The sequence below is a fragment of the Rhineura floridana genome, chromosome 4 (genome assembly GCF_030035675.1).
Source record: "Rhineura floridana isolate rRhiFlo1 chromosome 4, rRhiFlo1.hap2, whole genome shotgun sequence".
NCBI classification, from domain to species: Eukaryota; Metazoa; Chordata; class Lepidosauria; order Squamata; family Rhineuridae; genus Rhineura; species Rhineura floridana.
In genome coordinates, this window is record NC_084483.1 from 163,255,645 (window position 1) to 163,272,109 (window position 16,465).

The window sequence follows — 16,465 nt, forward strand, 5'->3', positions numbered from 1 at the left end:
AGGATATAAATTCAATAAATAAATAATAAATTGATTGATTAATTAAGGGAAGGGAAACTTAGTCATTGGCAGGCAATACTTATTACCACCAACACAAATTACAATTAAGTATGCATGTTCATTTTTAAGTGTTTAGATACATTACCTTATGTATTTTCACAGCCGCTCTGTGAAAGAAGGCATTACAACTTCCATTTTAGAAAACACAATGAGTGGCCACTATCTTGACATATATGTGTGCACATACTCAGTCCACACATGCACAGAATTTGGTACTTAATACTGTATAAGTTCAGGTTCCTGAGAATCTCAGGTTTAATTTAACAACTCTGACACTGGGTGACCTTGGGCCAGTCACTGCCTCTCAGACTCAGAGGAAGGTAATGGTAAACCACCTCTGAATACTGCTTACCATGAAAACCCTATTCATAGGGTCGCCATAAGTCGGGATCGACTTGAAGGCAGTCCATTTAGATGGGCCTGAAAACGCACGAGAAATGTCTGATGATATCACAGAAGCAAAGCAGGAAAAAAGAGTAAGATTTTCAGTTGTTTGAAGGCAGATTTGCAGAAAAATTATACAACATACACAAATTAAGAAAAGTTGAATTATTCGTGCAACTTACACAGCTTGAGTATTTCAATTTGACTAGAATTTTTATTTTGGTGCTCATGTTTTCAAAGTACAGAACTCACAATACCAATTTCTCTGTTGTTGGTGTTATATGCCTTCAAGTCGATTATGACTTATGGTGGCCCTATGAATCAGTGACCTCCAATAGCATCTGTTATAAACCACCCTGTTCAGATCTTGTAAGTTCAGGTCTGTGGCTTCCTTTATGGAATCAATCCATCTCTTGTTTGGTCCTCCTCTTTTTCTACTTCCTTCTGTTTTTCCCAGCATTATTGACTTGTCTAGTGAATCATGTCTTCTCATGATGTGTCCAAAGTATGATAACCTCAATTTCATCATTTTAGCTTCTAGTGATAGTTCTGGTTTAATTTGTTCTAACACTCAATTATTGATCATTTTTGCAGTCCATGGTATGCAAAAAGCTCTCTTCCAACACCACATTTCAAATGAGTTGATTTTTCTCTTATCCGCTTTTTTCACTGTCCAACTTTCACATCCATACACAGAGATCAGGAATACCATGGTCTGAATGATCTTGACTTTAGTGCTCAGTGATACATCTTGGCATTTGAGGACCTTTTCTAGTTCTCTCATTGCTGCCCTCCCCGGTCCTAGCCTTCTTCTGATTTCTTGACTATTGTCTCCATTCCAAAGCTGTCTCAGTTACTCAGTCGTGCCTCATCTAGATAGTCAGCAGGAGATCTCTTTAGGTAGGTGGGAGAGGGTGGGCAGATCTCTGATGCAGTCATACATCTGAACTACCCCACGCCCACACCCAGTGAAGAAAGTGAGATGGAAAAAATATTTTGTACAAAGAGTACAAAAACATTTCAAAAAAATAAATTTTAGGTACTATTAGGACCAGTTTTAGGGCTACACTGGCTACTAGTCCAAATGAAAATGCCGATTATGATCTACAAAGCCCACAATGTCTTAGGACCAGGCTGCCTGAAGGACTGCCTTCTCCTGTACCTACCCAGGTGCTGGTCCCTTCCGCAACTGATGTGCATTTGGAAGGAATTCAGTAACATGCCTTCTCAGTGGCTGCAACCAGTTTGGAACTCCTTACCAAGACCGATCTCACCCAGTCCTCTCAGACAGCTTTCCACTAGGGACAAACAAGCGCTTAGTGCCTATGCCCACCCCTTGCTCATATGATACCTATAAAAACCCCTCCATCCCCCTCCCAAAAAAACACACAGCACCTTTGCAAGTGGATTAACTGAAATCGGAGAAGGGAAAGGGTTCAAGTCCTCCTTCCCTCTCACCACAATCCCGCCGCTGCTCACCAGAAGGCACAGCAGCAATTTTCATTTTTTTAAAAAAACCATGCATGTTGATTGCTTTCACACAATTAAATCTAGTTCAGTCCAATTCAAAGAGTCTCGCCTCCAAAGTTAGGGAGTCAATATGCTCTCAGACACATTCACTGAGCTGCAGGGCCTTAGAAGTTCACTTCTTTGCTTGTCAAAGTCAGAGGAGTTGTGCACTGCATCATTGGAGAAGCCCATACTATAGAGGATCTGGCTTTACCTGCAAAAGATCACAGGTATGATCTCTGGCACCTCTATGTAGACCTGAGAAAAACTCCTGTCTGAAACCCTGGACGGTCATTGCCTGTCAGTGTAGACAAGACTGAGCTAGATGGACCAATGGGTCTGACTCAATATAAAGGCAGCTTCCTATGTTCCTATGTACTAAGCAAGTTTGTTTTTGCTTCTGTTCTATGTTTTTATTCTATTTTTACTTTAATTATATTTTTAACTAGCTGCCACACAAACAAGCAAGCAAACAAGCAAGCCCTAGGCTCCTACTGGGAGAAAGGGCTGGATATAAATCTAATAAATAAATAAAAAAGGAAGTTCCACTGTACCAAGTCAGACTGTTTGGTTCAGGAGATTAGTATAGTATAGTCCAGTATTGTGCTTTTAAGCTACAGCATAAGAAGATGCTGCTGGATCAGGCCAGCATCCTGTTCTCACAGTGGCCAACTAGATGCCCATGGGAAGCCCACAAGCAGGACCTGAGTGCAAGAGCACTCTCCCCTTCTGCAGTTCACAGCAACTGGTATTTGGAAACATACTGTCTCCAACTATGGAGGCGGAGCATAGCCATCATGGCTAGTAGCCACTGATAGCCTTATCCTCCATCAATTGTCTAATTCTTTTAAGCCATCCAAGCTGGTGGCCATCACTGCCTCTTGTGGGAGCAAATGCCATAGTTTAACTATGTGCCATGCGAAGAAGTACTTTCTTTTGTCTGCCCTGAATCTTCCGACATTCAGCTTCATTTGATTTCCACAAGTTCTAATATTATGAGACAGGAAGAAAAACTTTTCTCTATCCACTTTGTCCATGCCATACATAATTTTATACAGTTCTATCAAGTCACTACTTACTTGCCTTTTCTCTAAAGTTTAACTACAAAGCCCCAAATGCATCAATCTTTCCTCACAGGGGAGCCGCTCCATCCCCTTGATCATTTTCTGCTTTAACAAAGATTACACAACTTCCACCAGACAGAATGGTCTCTTAAGAGGAGAAGCAAGGCAGAGAGAGATGTCAAGCAAACCTGTACTGCACCTGTTCTGAATTTCAGCTGGACAGGCACAAGAATGCAACAACAACTATAGCTACTTAACCATCCCAAGCATTTAGCAGAATATTGAGTGTCCAGCAAAAGGAAGGTGAACACCTGTTAAACATTTAAAAGCAAAGATCTATTTCGAGGGACACATTTTGACCTCCTCTAAACAAATGGGACAGTGCTAGCCCGCCTTCCCTAATTGTAAGGGGCAAACATACAGCTCTTAGTTCTAAATAAAATATGATCATTATCTATTTTTAAAAACTCTCTCGAGCTGGCCTTTCGGTCAAACAGTCCTCCAACATGGCTGGCAGCATAAAAGCAACAATAAACCAACCAATCACTGTGCTATGCAGGAAAGGGGCTCCTGCAGATACCATCTCATTGGGTACTCCATTCCATACAATGTAACAGTCCAGTACCTACCCTTTGGCACTCCCTCCCAGAACATACGAGTTGGGTGCCATCTTTTTGGCGCATATTGAAGACTTTCCTTTTTCAACAAACCCTTTAAGTGGGTATTTTTCAGACCTTTGAAGTAATTCGTTAGGAAAAATGAATTACTTGTAGTTTATTACTTTTTTGAGGAATGAGTGGGCAATTTCTTTACATTTTGATTGTAAAAGAATGAGGAGTAATTTTATTGTTTTTGAGGTGTAATGTTTGAGGTGCAATGTTTCCAGCATTACTTTGGGGCACTACTGGGGGGGTGGGGGACAGCAAGGGAAGTCTTCTGCTCTTCTGATTTGTGGATGAAAATCATGTGCCTCAAACTGGGCTTCTGCGCAGCACTACTTTTCTCTCGTGTTCTGTGGGTGTTTAGGAGGCATCGAGGGAGGAGATGGAGAGAGAGATGGGGGTGGAGTGGAGACAAAAATTGTTAAAAAATGGATGGCGTTGGAGAAGAATGGAGGGAGAAAGGAGTCAGAGGGCAGGGACATGGATGAAGGAGACAGCAGCAGAATGGAGCTGAAGAACTGTGGAGGTGAGAGACAATGATGTGGGGGGGCACTTGGTGCGCAAAGCAGCCTCCGCATATCTGGTAGGCTACTTTGCTGCATTTGCAGTGTTTCAACTTTTTGGCACCCCAGTGGAAAATGTTTGCCAAGGCAAGTGTGCCTTAGTTGCTGGCAGGACAGGGTCAGGGTGGTGGTTGACTGAGAGAGACAGTGTTTACTTGCTGAGAGAGAGTGTATGAGGGGGTTTCACTTGGTTTGGTGTGTGAAGCTCTCCGCAGTGGACCCTGCCTCCCTCTTCTCCTCCCTTACCAGCAGACAGGCCACTACTGCTAGCCAGCTAACCTACCTCCTATACCCTAATAATGTTTGCTTGGGCGAGTGAGCCCCATACATGCCTTAGTTGCTGGCAAGGGAGGCTTGTTCCATGTAGTTCCTTCCTTCCAAAGCAAACCCATTTCAATCCATCCATGCCCCCCCACTAAACACAATTTTGTAATAGGGCATAGAGGCTTGTGCAGACTTGATTACCATTATTAATAATAATATTTTTGTCTACATTTTATACCTCCTCAGTCTTCCAAGCTTGGCATGGAATGCTTCTCATACAGAATTAATTTGCAATGTTGCTTATTTATTATCATCATAACCATATTCAAACCCTTAGTTGCTGGCAGGGGAGGTTTCAAATGAAAAATTATACATGTGTTGGAGTATCACCATTGCTGGGGGTGGATATGAGATTCTGTTATGCCATTCTGTTAATCTTATGGAATAAAAAGATTATTCTACTATCCTCTGTCTGAGTTTATTTTTAATGTTGTTTTAGGCTACTTAGGTGTGCAGCAGTCAAGGCCAGCACCTTGTAGCCACTCTAGTTTTTTTCAGTAACTTAACTGTAATTGTAATAATTACTTTCAAGTAACAGTAAAGTAATGAATTCCTTTCAGAACAATTGTAATTGTAAAGGTAAAGGTGTCCCCACGCTTGTAGTGCGAGTCGTTTCCGACTCTTAGGGTGACGTCTTGCGACGTTTACTAGGCAGACAGTATATATGGGGTGGGATTGCCAGTTCCATCCCCGGCCTTTCTTTACCCTCCAGCATGTGCTGGGTACTCATTTTATCAACCACGGATGGATGGAAGGCTGAGTGGACCTCGACCCCTTTTACTGGAGATTCGACTTCCTCCTTTTGTTGCAATCGAACTCCGGTCGTGAGCAGAGCTTCGGCTGAGTTACCACCACTTACCACTCTGCGCCACAGAGGATGTAATTGTAATTGTAGTGGTAATTTATTTCTTTTTGGGGCCATGTAACAGTAATTGTAATTTATTCCTTTTTAAAAGTAATCTTCCAAGCTCTGATATTTTTATCCCCATTCAGTGAATCAATCAATCATTTATTATGGTAAAAGACAAGCACTATATTTATCCCTATTTTATCTGTACAGTACGGCCCCGCTTACCGGCATTCCGTTTTGCGGCGTTCCGCTCATGCGGCGGCCTTCAATTCGGGGAACTTCCCCGTTTTAAAGCCGATTTTGCGCTTTTACGGCATTTCGCAACATTTTTGCATCATTTTCACGCGACGCAGCCTATTATAGTCTATGGATTCCGCTTTATGGCGATTTCTGCTTTACGGCGGGGGCCTGGTCCCTAACCCGCCATATTAGTGGGGCCCTACAGCATTGGAGTTGACCTTTTTTTACATATGTTTTTAGTGTTGATGTTTTTATCTTAAGATTGGAATGTGTTGTGGGAAACAATTCATAAATTAAATAAATAAAAACTATTGGTAGAAACTGAAACAAGCTAGAATTACAAACCAAAGAAACCGGATCAGCCAACAGTACAGTAGTGCTACTCCTCACCAACTCAGCCAGAATTAAACCTAAGGGCTTGTTGAAAGATACGGCTACATCTGTACCTCCATTTAAAGCAGTATTATACCACTAACAGTCATGTCCCCCACCCAAGAATCCTAGGAGCTGTAGTTTGGCAAGGGAACTGAGAGTTGTTAGGAGACCCCCCTATTCCTCTTACAGAGCTACAATTTCCAGAGTTCCCTGGGAAGAGAGACTGACGGTTAAACACTCTGAGAATTGTAGCTCTGGAAGCTCTTTTGACTTCAAAAATAGGAAACTTCACAAAAATGAGGGGATTGGTAAAAAGAAAGCTGAAAAACAAAGTCCAGAGGGTCACATCACTCGAAAATGCTTGGAAGTTGTTTAAAAACACTATATTAGAAGCTCAACTGGAGTGCATACCGCAGATCAGAAAAGGTACCGCCAGGGCCAAGAAGATGCCAGCATGGTTAACGAGCAAAGTCAAGGAAGCTCTTAGAGGCAAAAAGTCTTCCTTCAGAAAATGGAAGTCTTGTCCGAATGAAGAAAATAAAAAAGAACACAAACTCTGGCAATAGAAATGCAAGACAATAAGGGATGCTAAAACAGAATTTGAGGAGCACATTGCTAAGAACATAAAAACCAACAACAAAAAATTCTATAAATACATTCAAAGCAGGAGACCATCTAGGGAGACAATTGGACCCTTGGATGATAAGGGAGTCAAAGGTGTACTAAAGAACGATAAGGAGATTGCAGAGAAGCTAAATGAATTCTTTGCATCTGTCTTCACAGTGGAAGATATAGGGCAGATCCCTGAACCTGAACTAACACTTGCAGGAAGGGATTCTGAGGAACTGAGACAAATAGTGGTAACGAGAGAGGAAGTTCTAAGCTTAATAGACAATATAAAAACTGACAAATCACCGGGCCCGGATGGCATCCACCCGAGAGTTCTCAAAGAACTCAAAGGTGAAATTGCTGATCTGCTAACTAAAATATGTAACTTGTCCCTCGGGTCCTCCTCCGTGCCTGAGGACTGGAAAGTGGCAAATGTAACGCCAATCTTCAAAAAGGGATCCAGAGGGGATCCCGGAAATTACAGGCCAGTTAGCTTAACTTTTGTCCCTGGAAAACTGGTAGAAAGTATTATTAAAGCTAGATTAACTAAGCACATAGAAGAACAAGCCTTGCTGAAGCAGAGCCAGCATGGCTTCTGCAAGGGAAAGTCCTGTCTCAGTAGCCTATTAGAATTCTTTGAGAGTGTCAACAAGCATATAGATAGAGGTGATCCAGTGGACATAGTGTACTTAGACTTTCAAAAAGCGTTTGACAAGGTACCTCACCAAAGGCTTCTGAGGAAGCTTAGCAGTCATGGAATAAGAGGAGAGGTCCTCTTGTGGATAAGGAATTGGTTAAGAAGCAGAAAGCAGAGAGTAGGAATCAACGGACAGTTCTCCCAATGGAGGGCTGTAGAAAGTGGAGTCCCTCAAGGATCGGTATTGGGACCTGTACTTTTCAACTTGTTCATTAATGACCTAGAATTAGGAGTGAGCAGTGAAGTGGCCAAGTTTGCTGACGACACTAAATTGTTCAGGGTTGTTAAAACAAAAAGGGATTGCGAAGAGCTCCAAAAAGACCTCTCCAAACTGAGTGAATGGGCGGAAAAATGGCAAATGCAATTCAATATAAACAAGTGTAAAATTATGCATATTGGAGCAAAAAATCTTAATTTCACATATACGCTCATGGGGTCTGAACTGGCGGTGACCGACCAGGAGAGAGACCTCGGGGTTGTAGTGGACAGCACGATGAAAATGTCGACCCAGTGTGCGGCAGCTGTGAAAAAGGCAAATTCCATGCTAGCAATAATTAGGAAAGGTATTGAAAATAAAACAGCCAATATCATAATGCCGTTGTATAAATCTATGGTGCGGCCGCATTTGGAATACTGTGTACAGTTCTGGTTGCCTCATCTCAAAAAGGATATTATAGAGTTGGAAAAGGTTCAGAAGAGGGCAACCAGAATGATCAAGGGGATGGAGCGACTCCCTTACGAGGAAAGGTTGCAGCATTTGGGGCTTTTTAGTTTAGAGAAAAGGCAGGTCAGAGGAGACATGATAGAAGTGTATAAAATTATGCATGGCATTGAGAAAGTGGATAGAGAAAAGTTCTTCTCCCTCTCTCATAATACTAGAACTCGTGGACATTCAAAGAAGCTGAATGTTGGAAGATTCAGGACAGACAAAAGGACTTCTTTACTCAGCGCATAGTTAAACTATGGAATTTGCTCCCACAAGATGCAGTAATGGCCACCAGCTTGAATGGCTTTAAAAGAAGATTAGACAAATTCATGGAGGACAGGGCTATCAATGGCTACTAGTCATGATGGCTGTGCTCTGCCACCCTAGTCAGAGGCAGCATGCTTCTGAAAACCAGTTGCCGGAAGCCTCAGGAGGGGAGAGTGTTCTTGCACTCGGGTCCTGCTTGCGGGCTTCCCCCAGGCACCTGGTTGGCCACTGTGAGAACAGGATGCTGGACTAGATGGGCCACTGGCCTGATCCAGCAGGCACTTCTTATGTTCTTATGTTCTTATGATCTCCTTTAACAAAACACCCTTAACCAACTATAGCTCCCAGGATTCTTTGGGAGAAGTTATGACTGTTTAAAGGATGATACTCCTTTAAATTGTACCATTGGTATCACCTGTAGGGTGATTTTCTTAGGTGGTCCAACATCACATGGGATATAGCGCCATCTAGCGTCTGAAGGCAAGAATGGATCGAAGTCAAGACCTGGGGCATCGAGCCCCTCCCACTCCAGTTCATTCGTGACGAGACCGAAGTGAGAGACATATCTGAAAAGACAGAAAAGGCCAACGGGCCTAACAGCAAGGAAACTGTGTCCCAAAACCTGACCCAAAGATCGCAAGCGTGTTAAACAGGTCCAAAATGGTCTTGACTTGGCAAAAAAGTTTAAATATTGTAACTCTGAAGAGTGATAATTGGTAAGGTAGTAAAAAACCCCAATATCCTCCAAAAAGGGAGGGTCGTGATGTCGGACCACCTAAGAAAATCACCCTTCAGGTGATACCAATGGTACATTTTCCTAAGGGGTTCCGACATCACGTGGGATGTACCAAAGCAGCCCCTAATAGGGAGGGACCGCCTCCTGGCTACTGAGCAGAAATAACCTGTTGTAACACATGCCTCCCGAAGGAGGCATCAGCAGAAGCGTAACGGTCTATCTTATAATGTCTTATGAAAGAATTTGGGGTAGACCATACAGCCGCTCTGCAAATCTCTGCTAGAGGAGCACTGGTTGTGAAGGCAGCCGTAGTGGCAGCTGACCTAGTGGAATGTGCCGTTACGTTACGAGGCACTGGCAGCTGAAGGGACTCATAGGCCAATGCAATACAGGTATGCAACCTACAAGATAACGTAGAGCTAGACACCTTTTTCCCCAGAGTACGCGGGTGAAAGGATACAAATAAGGAATCCGTTGACCGTATGTCCTGGGTGCGAGACAGGTAGGTCTTGAGGGCCCTCCGGACATCTAGCGAATGCCAGGTCTTCTCGAGCGGATGAACAGGATCCGGACAGAACGAAGGCAAAACAATGTCTTGGTTACAGTGGAACGCCAAAATGACCTTGGGATGGAAGGAAGGATCGAGACGTAGTACCACTGAGTCCTTATAGAAAATACAGAGATGGCAGGCCGAGGACAGTGCCCCCAACTCTGAGATTCTTCTCGCCGAGGTGATCGCCACAAGGAACAAGACTTTGAAGGTCAAAAGATGTAATGGCACAGATCGAAGGGGCTCAAAAGGAGGCCGCTGCAGGGCTTGCAGGACCTTCGATAAACTCCACGAAGGGAAGCGATAATGAACTGCTGGCGACAGTAGGACGGCCCCCTTCAAAAAACGCTTGACAAGCGGGTGTGAACCCATATGAATAGTAGGAGACGTGACGGAGAGAATAGATGATATGGTTGCAGCGTGGCGACGTAAGGTGTTAGGTTTCAGTCCCATCTTCAGGCCTCTATGTAAAAACTGCAGTAGATGTTGAACATTGGCCTGAGATGGTAGAACATTTTGGGAGTCCAACTAGCGAAGGTAGACCAGATGCTCTAGTAGACACGAGAGGTCGACTGCTTTCGAGATGCAAGAACTGTGTCCACAACTTCCTTAGACAGTCCGGAATGAATCAAATGTCCGCGTTCAAATGCCACGCTGTCAGACTGAGCCATTCGGGATCCGGATGCCAAATCGGGCCCTGAGATAGAAGATCTGGTCTGAGTGGCAACCTCCAAGACTCCGTCACTGAAAGGGAGAGCAGATCGGAGAACCACGGCCGATGAGGCCAGTACGGTGCTATCAGGACCAGATGCGCCCTTTCGCATCGCAGCTTCCGGATGGTTCTGCCCAGTAGCGGTATCGGGGGGAAAGCATATAGGAGTCCTGCTGGCCACTGAGTCAACAGTGCATCCGTCGATTCCACGTCGTTGTCCAGATACCTGGAGAAGTAGCGAGGTAGCTGGTAATAGTGACTGGAGGCAAATGGATCCACCGAGAGAGTGCCAAACCATTGTTGGAGAAGGCTGAACACCATGGGGTGTAGCTTCCATTCTCCCGGGATCACTTGTTGTCTGCTGAGCCAGTCGGCTGCAACGTTTAAAACACCTCTGAGATGTTCTGCTCTCAGTGAAAGTAGATGTATTTCGGCCCACTGGAAGAGTTGAGACGCTTCCATCTGGAGGCACCGTGACCTGGTTCCCCCTTGTCTGTTCAAATGTGATTTCACACAAGTATTGTCCGTGCGAATCAATATGTGGTCCAGAAGGAACAAGGGTTGAAAGTGCCGAAGAGCCAGATGGACCGCTCTCAGTTCCAGCCAGTTGATATTGTGACTTGCTTCCGTGATGGACCACACTCCCTGAACATACTGGGAATTGCAATGGGCCCCCCATCTGGACAGGCTGGCATCTGTGGTGAGTACGGTCCTGTCTGGTTCTCGGAACGGGGTTCCCAGTCTGAGATTTTTGGCTGTAGCCCACCAATGGAAAGAGGTCCACAGAGATGGGTGCAGGTGGACCGTACAGTGGTTGGACGTGGCGATGTCCTGTTGGAAAGGGAGTAAAGCCCACTGTAAGGTTCAAGTGTGGTGTCGAGCCCATGGCACGATATGAATGGTCGAGACAAACATCCCCAGAGCCCTTGCCAGAAGCATTAAGTCCACCCTCGAACAACATGCGAGGTGTAGAGCCATCTCTGTGATGGCTGTAATTCGATCTGGTGACAAAAAGACCATGGCCTGCGTGGTGTCTAGAATTGCACCCAAATGTTGTAATCTCCGAGTTGGTAGTAGTTGACTTTTATCGTAGTTGACAAGCCAACCATGGGTGCGCAGAGCCGTGAGAGCAGAGTGAACGTGAAAGAGGGCCACATCTCTGGAACCCGCTTGAATCAACAGATCGTCCAAGTAAGGGTAAATGTGAACGCCCTGGAGGCGGAGATAAGCCACCAGGGTTAGCAGCACTTTGGTGAATACTCTCGGGGCTGATGAGAGACCGAAAGGCATTGCCCGATATTGGAAGTGATGGGGGCCGAAGGCAAATCGTAGGAAACGTCTGTGGGTTGGACAGATTGGCACATGAAGATAAGCTTCTTTGAGATCTATGGAAGCCAGAAAATCCCCTTTCTGTAGCGCCTCTACAATTGATGCCAGGGACTCCATCTTGAACCATCTGAATTTCACGAAACAGTTGACAAATTTGAGATCTAGTACAGCCCTCCATGACTGATCTCGCTTGGGAACTGCAAATAGGAGAGAGTAAACCCCTTGTGCTCTCTCCTCCGGTGGTACAGGTTCTATTGCAGCTATGTCGAGAAGATGAGTTATGGCTTCTCGCATGATCCGGCACCTGTCTCGAACTCTGAGTAGAGTAGATGGAATTAACCTGTCTGGAGGGGTCAACCAAAATTCCAGTTCGTAACCATGGAGGAAGAGATCTCTGACCCAAGAGACCTGTGTCAAACGTAACCAGTGACTTGCAAACATTAGCAATCTGCCCCCCACAGGGAAAGCGTCAGTATTGTCTGCACTGACGAACTCCTCTGCCATAAGTTGAAGTTGAGGCCCCTTGACTTCCCCTGTTCTGTGCTCTGGGTTGGAAACGTTGCCTGTTCCAGGTCCCCCTGGAGGAGCAGAAATCAGAAGATCAAAAGTCGCGGCCTCGTCCCGCAGGCCGCGCTCCTCGAAAGGGCTGAAAGGAGCAATATGGGGTGTAACGTCTGACAGCCCTATGATCCTCTCTCTTAGAAGTGGCCAATACTGGCCTTCGGCTGTCTTTAGGGTCTACTAAGACCGCCTTGAGGGCATCGTCTCTGAATAGTAAAGATCCAGAAAAGGGTGCTCTAGACAAGTTGCCCTCGGCCGTAGAATCAGCGTCCCAGTGTCTGAGCCAAAGGGTATGCCGAGCTACCACCTGTGAGGCTACAGCTCGCGCTCCCAGCTGGGTGGCATCCAGTGTGGCGTCAGCTACGAAGGCCACTGTCTTGTGTAATTTTACCAGGCCCTTGCGGAGCTTGACAGGGTCTGGTTTGGGGTCACCTAAAAGTTCGTCTAGCCACATCATAGCCGCTCTTGAAAATAAGGAAGCTGAAGCAGATGCCTGAATAGTAAAGGCGGAAGCCTCGTGGTTTTTACGCAAGGCGTAGTCCATGTGGCATTCAAAGGGGTCCTTTAGGTGTGATTCCCCTTGCTTTGGAAGGAGCGAGCATGAAACCAAACTGGAGACTGGCTCGTCGATGCCTGGAACAAGCAACAGGAATTCAGGAGACAACTGCAGTCCTAGAACAGAGGCCAGTAGTTGCCCCGGTAGCGGCCCAGTAGGCGGATGTCTTTGTGGAGGAACAGCAACAGTGGGCTCACTGGTCTGGAGCAGCAAGCTGGATTGAGAGTGGCAGATCCCAGGCTGGTCAGGAAAACCCTCAAAGTCATCCTCAGACGACCCAGCTGGAGAGTGAAAGAGTGCTGTCAAGTGTTCTTGGGGAGCAGCCTCAGAATGTGGCACCGAAACGTAACGTGTGCGCTTAGTGGCACTGTGGCTAGGCAGGTGTTTAGTTTTAGCCACGGCCTTGGAGTGAAGCCTGGGTGGTTTTTGAGTGGCAGACTTGTGGTGGGAGGACTTGCAGGGTCTCTTTGCCGCTGCCGAATGTGTCTCTGAGTGTTGATCCACCATTCTGAGCGCCCAGCAAAGCTGTATATATATATATATATATATATATATATATATATATATATATATATTGTAATACCAACACACGCACAGAGGTGGGGGGTGCGGTGTGGCAAGGAACTTTCACCAACACATGGTAAATATGACACCAACACACGCACAGAGGTGAGGGGTGCGGTGTGGCGTACAGATCCAATATGCAGCTGCGGCGCAGATGAGTTTGATGTGCCGTCCCAATATGCAGTTGATCACCCACACACGTACTTTATGTAGAGGCACTATTGTAGAATTAAGCCCTACAGAGAGCCTGACTAAGTAACTGCACAGTCAAAGGAGAACAGAAAGGGCGGGAGAAACGGGCAGAACAAAATGGCATCTGCAAAAAGGGCGGGAAACTCAATCAAAATGGCGGCCAGGAAGAAGGAACAATGGTGGGCAGACAAGGGCTCCTGGTGCTCCAGAAGGCCTATAACGGCCAATATAGGAGTCAGGCAGACAGAGGAGGAGCAAGGGTGAACTCTAAGAGCAGCGTAAAAAACGAGGACGCGCTTTAATTAATGTCCGCAGGCCGGGGGGTGGTGTCTCCCACGGCCTCCTAAGAGCGTCGAGATAGAGAAAGGCGAGCAGAGGAGCCGCAAAAGCGAGCTCCAACTGCTACTTGTCAAGGGAGGCAGCAGCCTTTCGCTGCAGCCCAATATCAGCCCTTGCCGAAAAAGCAGTTGTTAAAGGAGCCGCAGCCGCAGCTCCTGGCGAGGCAAAAGGCAATAGACGAGGCAGCAGCATTTCGCCACAGCCTAAAAGTAGCCGCCACCGAAAAGGTAGTTGTTTAAGGAGCCACAGCCGCGGCTCCCGGCAAGGTAAAAAACAATAAAAGACGGCTGCCGCCTGGAGGAGGCGGCAGCAAGGCAAAGCAGGGGCTGAAGAGAGAGCCGCAGCTGTGGCTCTCAGGAAGGCTCGTCCCAAGGAGAGGTGAGCCCAACAAAATCGATCAACACCTATGGAGGGGAGACGTCGATGCAGAAAAACACAAGAAAAAACGGGCTGAAGAGAGAGAGCCGCAGCCGCGGCTCTCAGGAAGGCTCGTCTCTTAAGAGACGGGAGTCGAAAGGGAAACGGCAGCCGCCGGAATCCCCAACAAAGGGACTAAAAGGGGAAGCAAAAAGGAGTAAGAATAAAATTTCCCCCCAAATATAACGTCCCAAAGATATAAAAAGAGGGTGAGGGAGAGAGAAAAGAAGAAAACTTTTTTTAGTCCCACACACTCCAACTTAGCTACACTAGAAGATCCAACGCCTCGAACAAACGAAGGCAAGAATGAACTGGAGTGGGAGGGGCTCGATGCCCCAGGTCTTGACTTCGATCCATTCTTGCCTTCAGACGCTAGATGGCGCTATATCCCACGTGATGTCGGACCACCTAAGGAAAAGTATAGAAAGGGAGCCAAAAGGACCTGCTGAGGGAGGGCATCCCACAAATAGTACACTCAGAGAAATTCCAACCTGGTATCAGTCTTGGAAATGTGCACACCCCTCCAGAAAAAAAGGTAACAAGTGAGCCCATCTGAGCTTCATTTGATTTGAAAGTACCATCTCCCTGACCATCCAATCAAAAAGCTATATTCTTTCTGGGATCAGATTGGATGGTCAGGAAGATAACATATTCAAATAAACAAGATGTGGTTTAGTTCACACATGACTTTTTCCCCCAATGAGGTGTGTGTGTGTGTGTGTGATATAAAAATGATTTTTTAATAATCATTTTTAATCAAAAATTATTATTTCTGTTTAAATGATTTCTGTGCTGTCTTTCAGCATCACCTCCCAAAGCAGAGTCAAACAAGAGTTCAAGGCATATACCAGGTTGAGATCTTTCCAAGGAAAGTAACAGGTGAAGAGCGCTATGGCATTTTGCAAGTTGTTCAGTCCTCCCACTTATAAAATGGGAAGATTAAATTTAAGAAGTGTTGTCTCAATATTATTACTGAACTGTGTGGTCTGATTTCCCAGAATTACCTAGAAAAAAGGGAAGAGCCCATTATTCCCACTACTATCCAGTCACAACACAGAGCAGTTCAAAAATGAAAATACAGCCCTTACAAAACAAACTCCTAACTCCCCGAATATCTAACACAGCCTACTTACCATCTGTTTGTGCGGTTTGTGCTGTGGATCTGCTTTAGCTTGTCTGGCTTTGTCAATATCTTCAGCCGTTAGTCCACTAACAGGGGAATGGTCTTGGTGAAAAGCCCGGCTTTGCCCCCAAGCAGAAGCGAAAAGACTCCCAGGGTCCCTAAAGCCTCCAAAGAGCTTTGCATTCACTTTGGCAAAGATGGGGTTTCGACTTGAAGTGGGGTCTCCACTCTGGCCAATGTCTGGAAAAGGTCCTTTGGCAACGTAAGAGTAAGACGGGCCCTCTGCACCACTAGACTTAGGAGGCTGGTCTGGAGGAGGAGGGGAAGGAGAGAAGTCCTTTGCAGCACCTCCCAGCTCCGATTCTGAGAAGTTGTAATCTCTTCCAAAGTCCTCATCAATATCTTTCAAGTTCTCCTGTTGTTTGCCCAGTTCCTGCAGGGGGAGACACATCAAAAGGCATTTTTCTTCACTCACAAAATGAAGTGTGAACTGCTCTCATGCCCCTTAAAAAGACAAAAGATCTTCCAGGCACCTACAATCCTGATATTTCATTGTGGGCCAAAAGTGTATTTGTTTCACCAAGTGTTCTTAGAGAATTAATCTGATTCAGTGTTGTTCATTCATTATGTATTTTAGGATTTTTATAATTTTGCTATTATAAATATTCTTATAAATAAATGAAACAATCAACATGCATGCAAATAACTTGACTATTTGCAGCAAGACATTTTGCTGCATGAAGCAGAGCCCAAATGCTGCTGCTGCTGCTGCTGCTGCCGCCGCCGCCACTCTCCACTACAGCCAACATGTTTAGTAGTGCTGGACTCTTCAGACACCAATTCCTGCCTTAAGAACATAGGGAGCTGCCTTACACTGAATCAGAACATTGGGCCCATCTAGCAACTCAGTATTGCCTATCCTGACCGGCAACAGCTCTTCCAGGCTTCAGACAGGTTCTCTCCCAGCCCTATCTGGAGATGCCGGGAATTGAACCTGGGACCTTGTGCATGCAAACCACATGCTCAACCACTGAGCTATGGCCCATCCCCCAGCTCCAGTCCTTCCCCCATAGTTT

At 45.7% G+C, this 16,465-nt stretch overlaps 1 protein-coding gene across 5 annotated transcripts in view; it reads right to left on the minus strand.

The window, feature by feature from the left end:
- Window positions 1-16,465, minus strand: part of COQ8A (coenzyme Q8A) — a 92,171-nt gene that overhangs the window by 46,886 nt on the left and 28,820 nt on the right. For all 5 annotated transcript variants that reach the window (XM_061625011.1, XM_061625009.1, XM_061625013.1 and 2 more), the window contains one exon: window positions 15,400-15,822. In XM_061625011.1, the coding sequence (XP_061480995.1) occupies window positions 15,400-15,822 (423 nt within the window). The remainder of the gene's footprint in view (window positions 1-15,399; window positions 15,823-16,465) is intronic.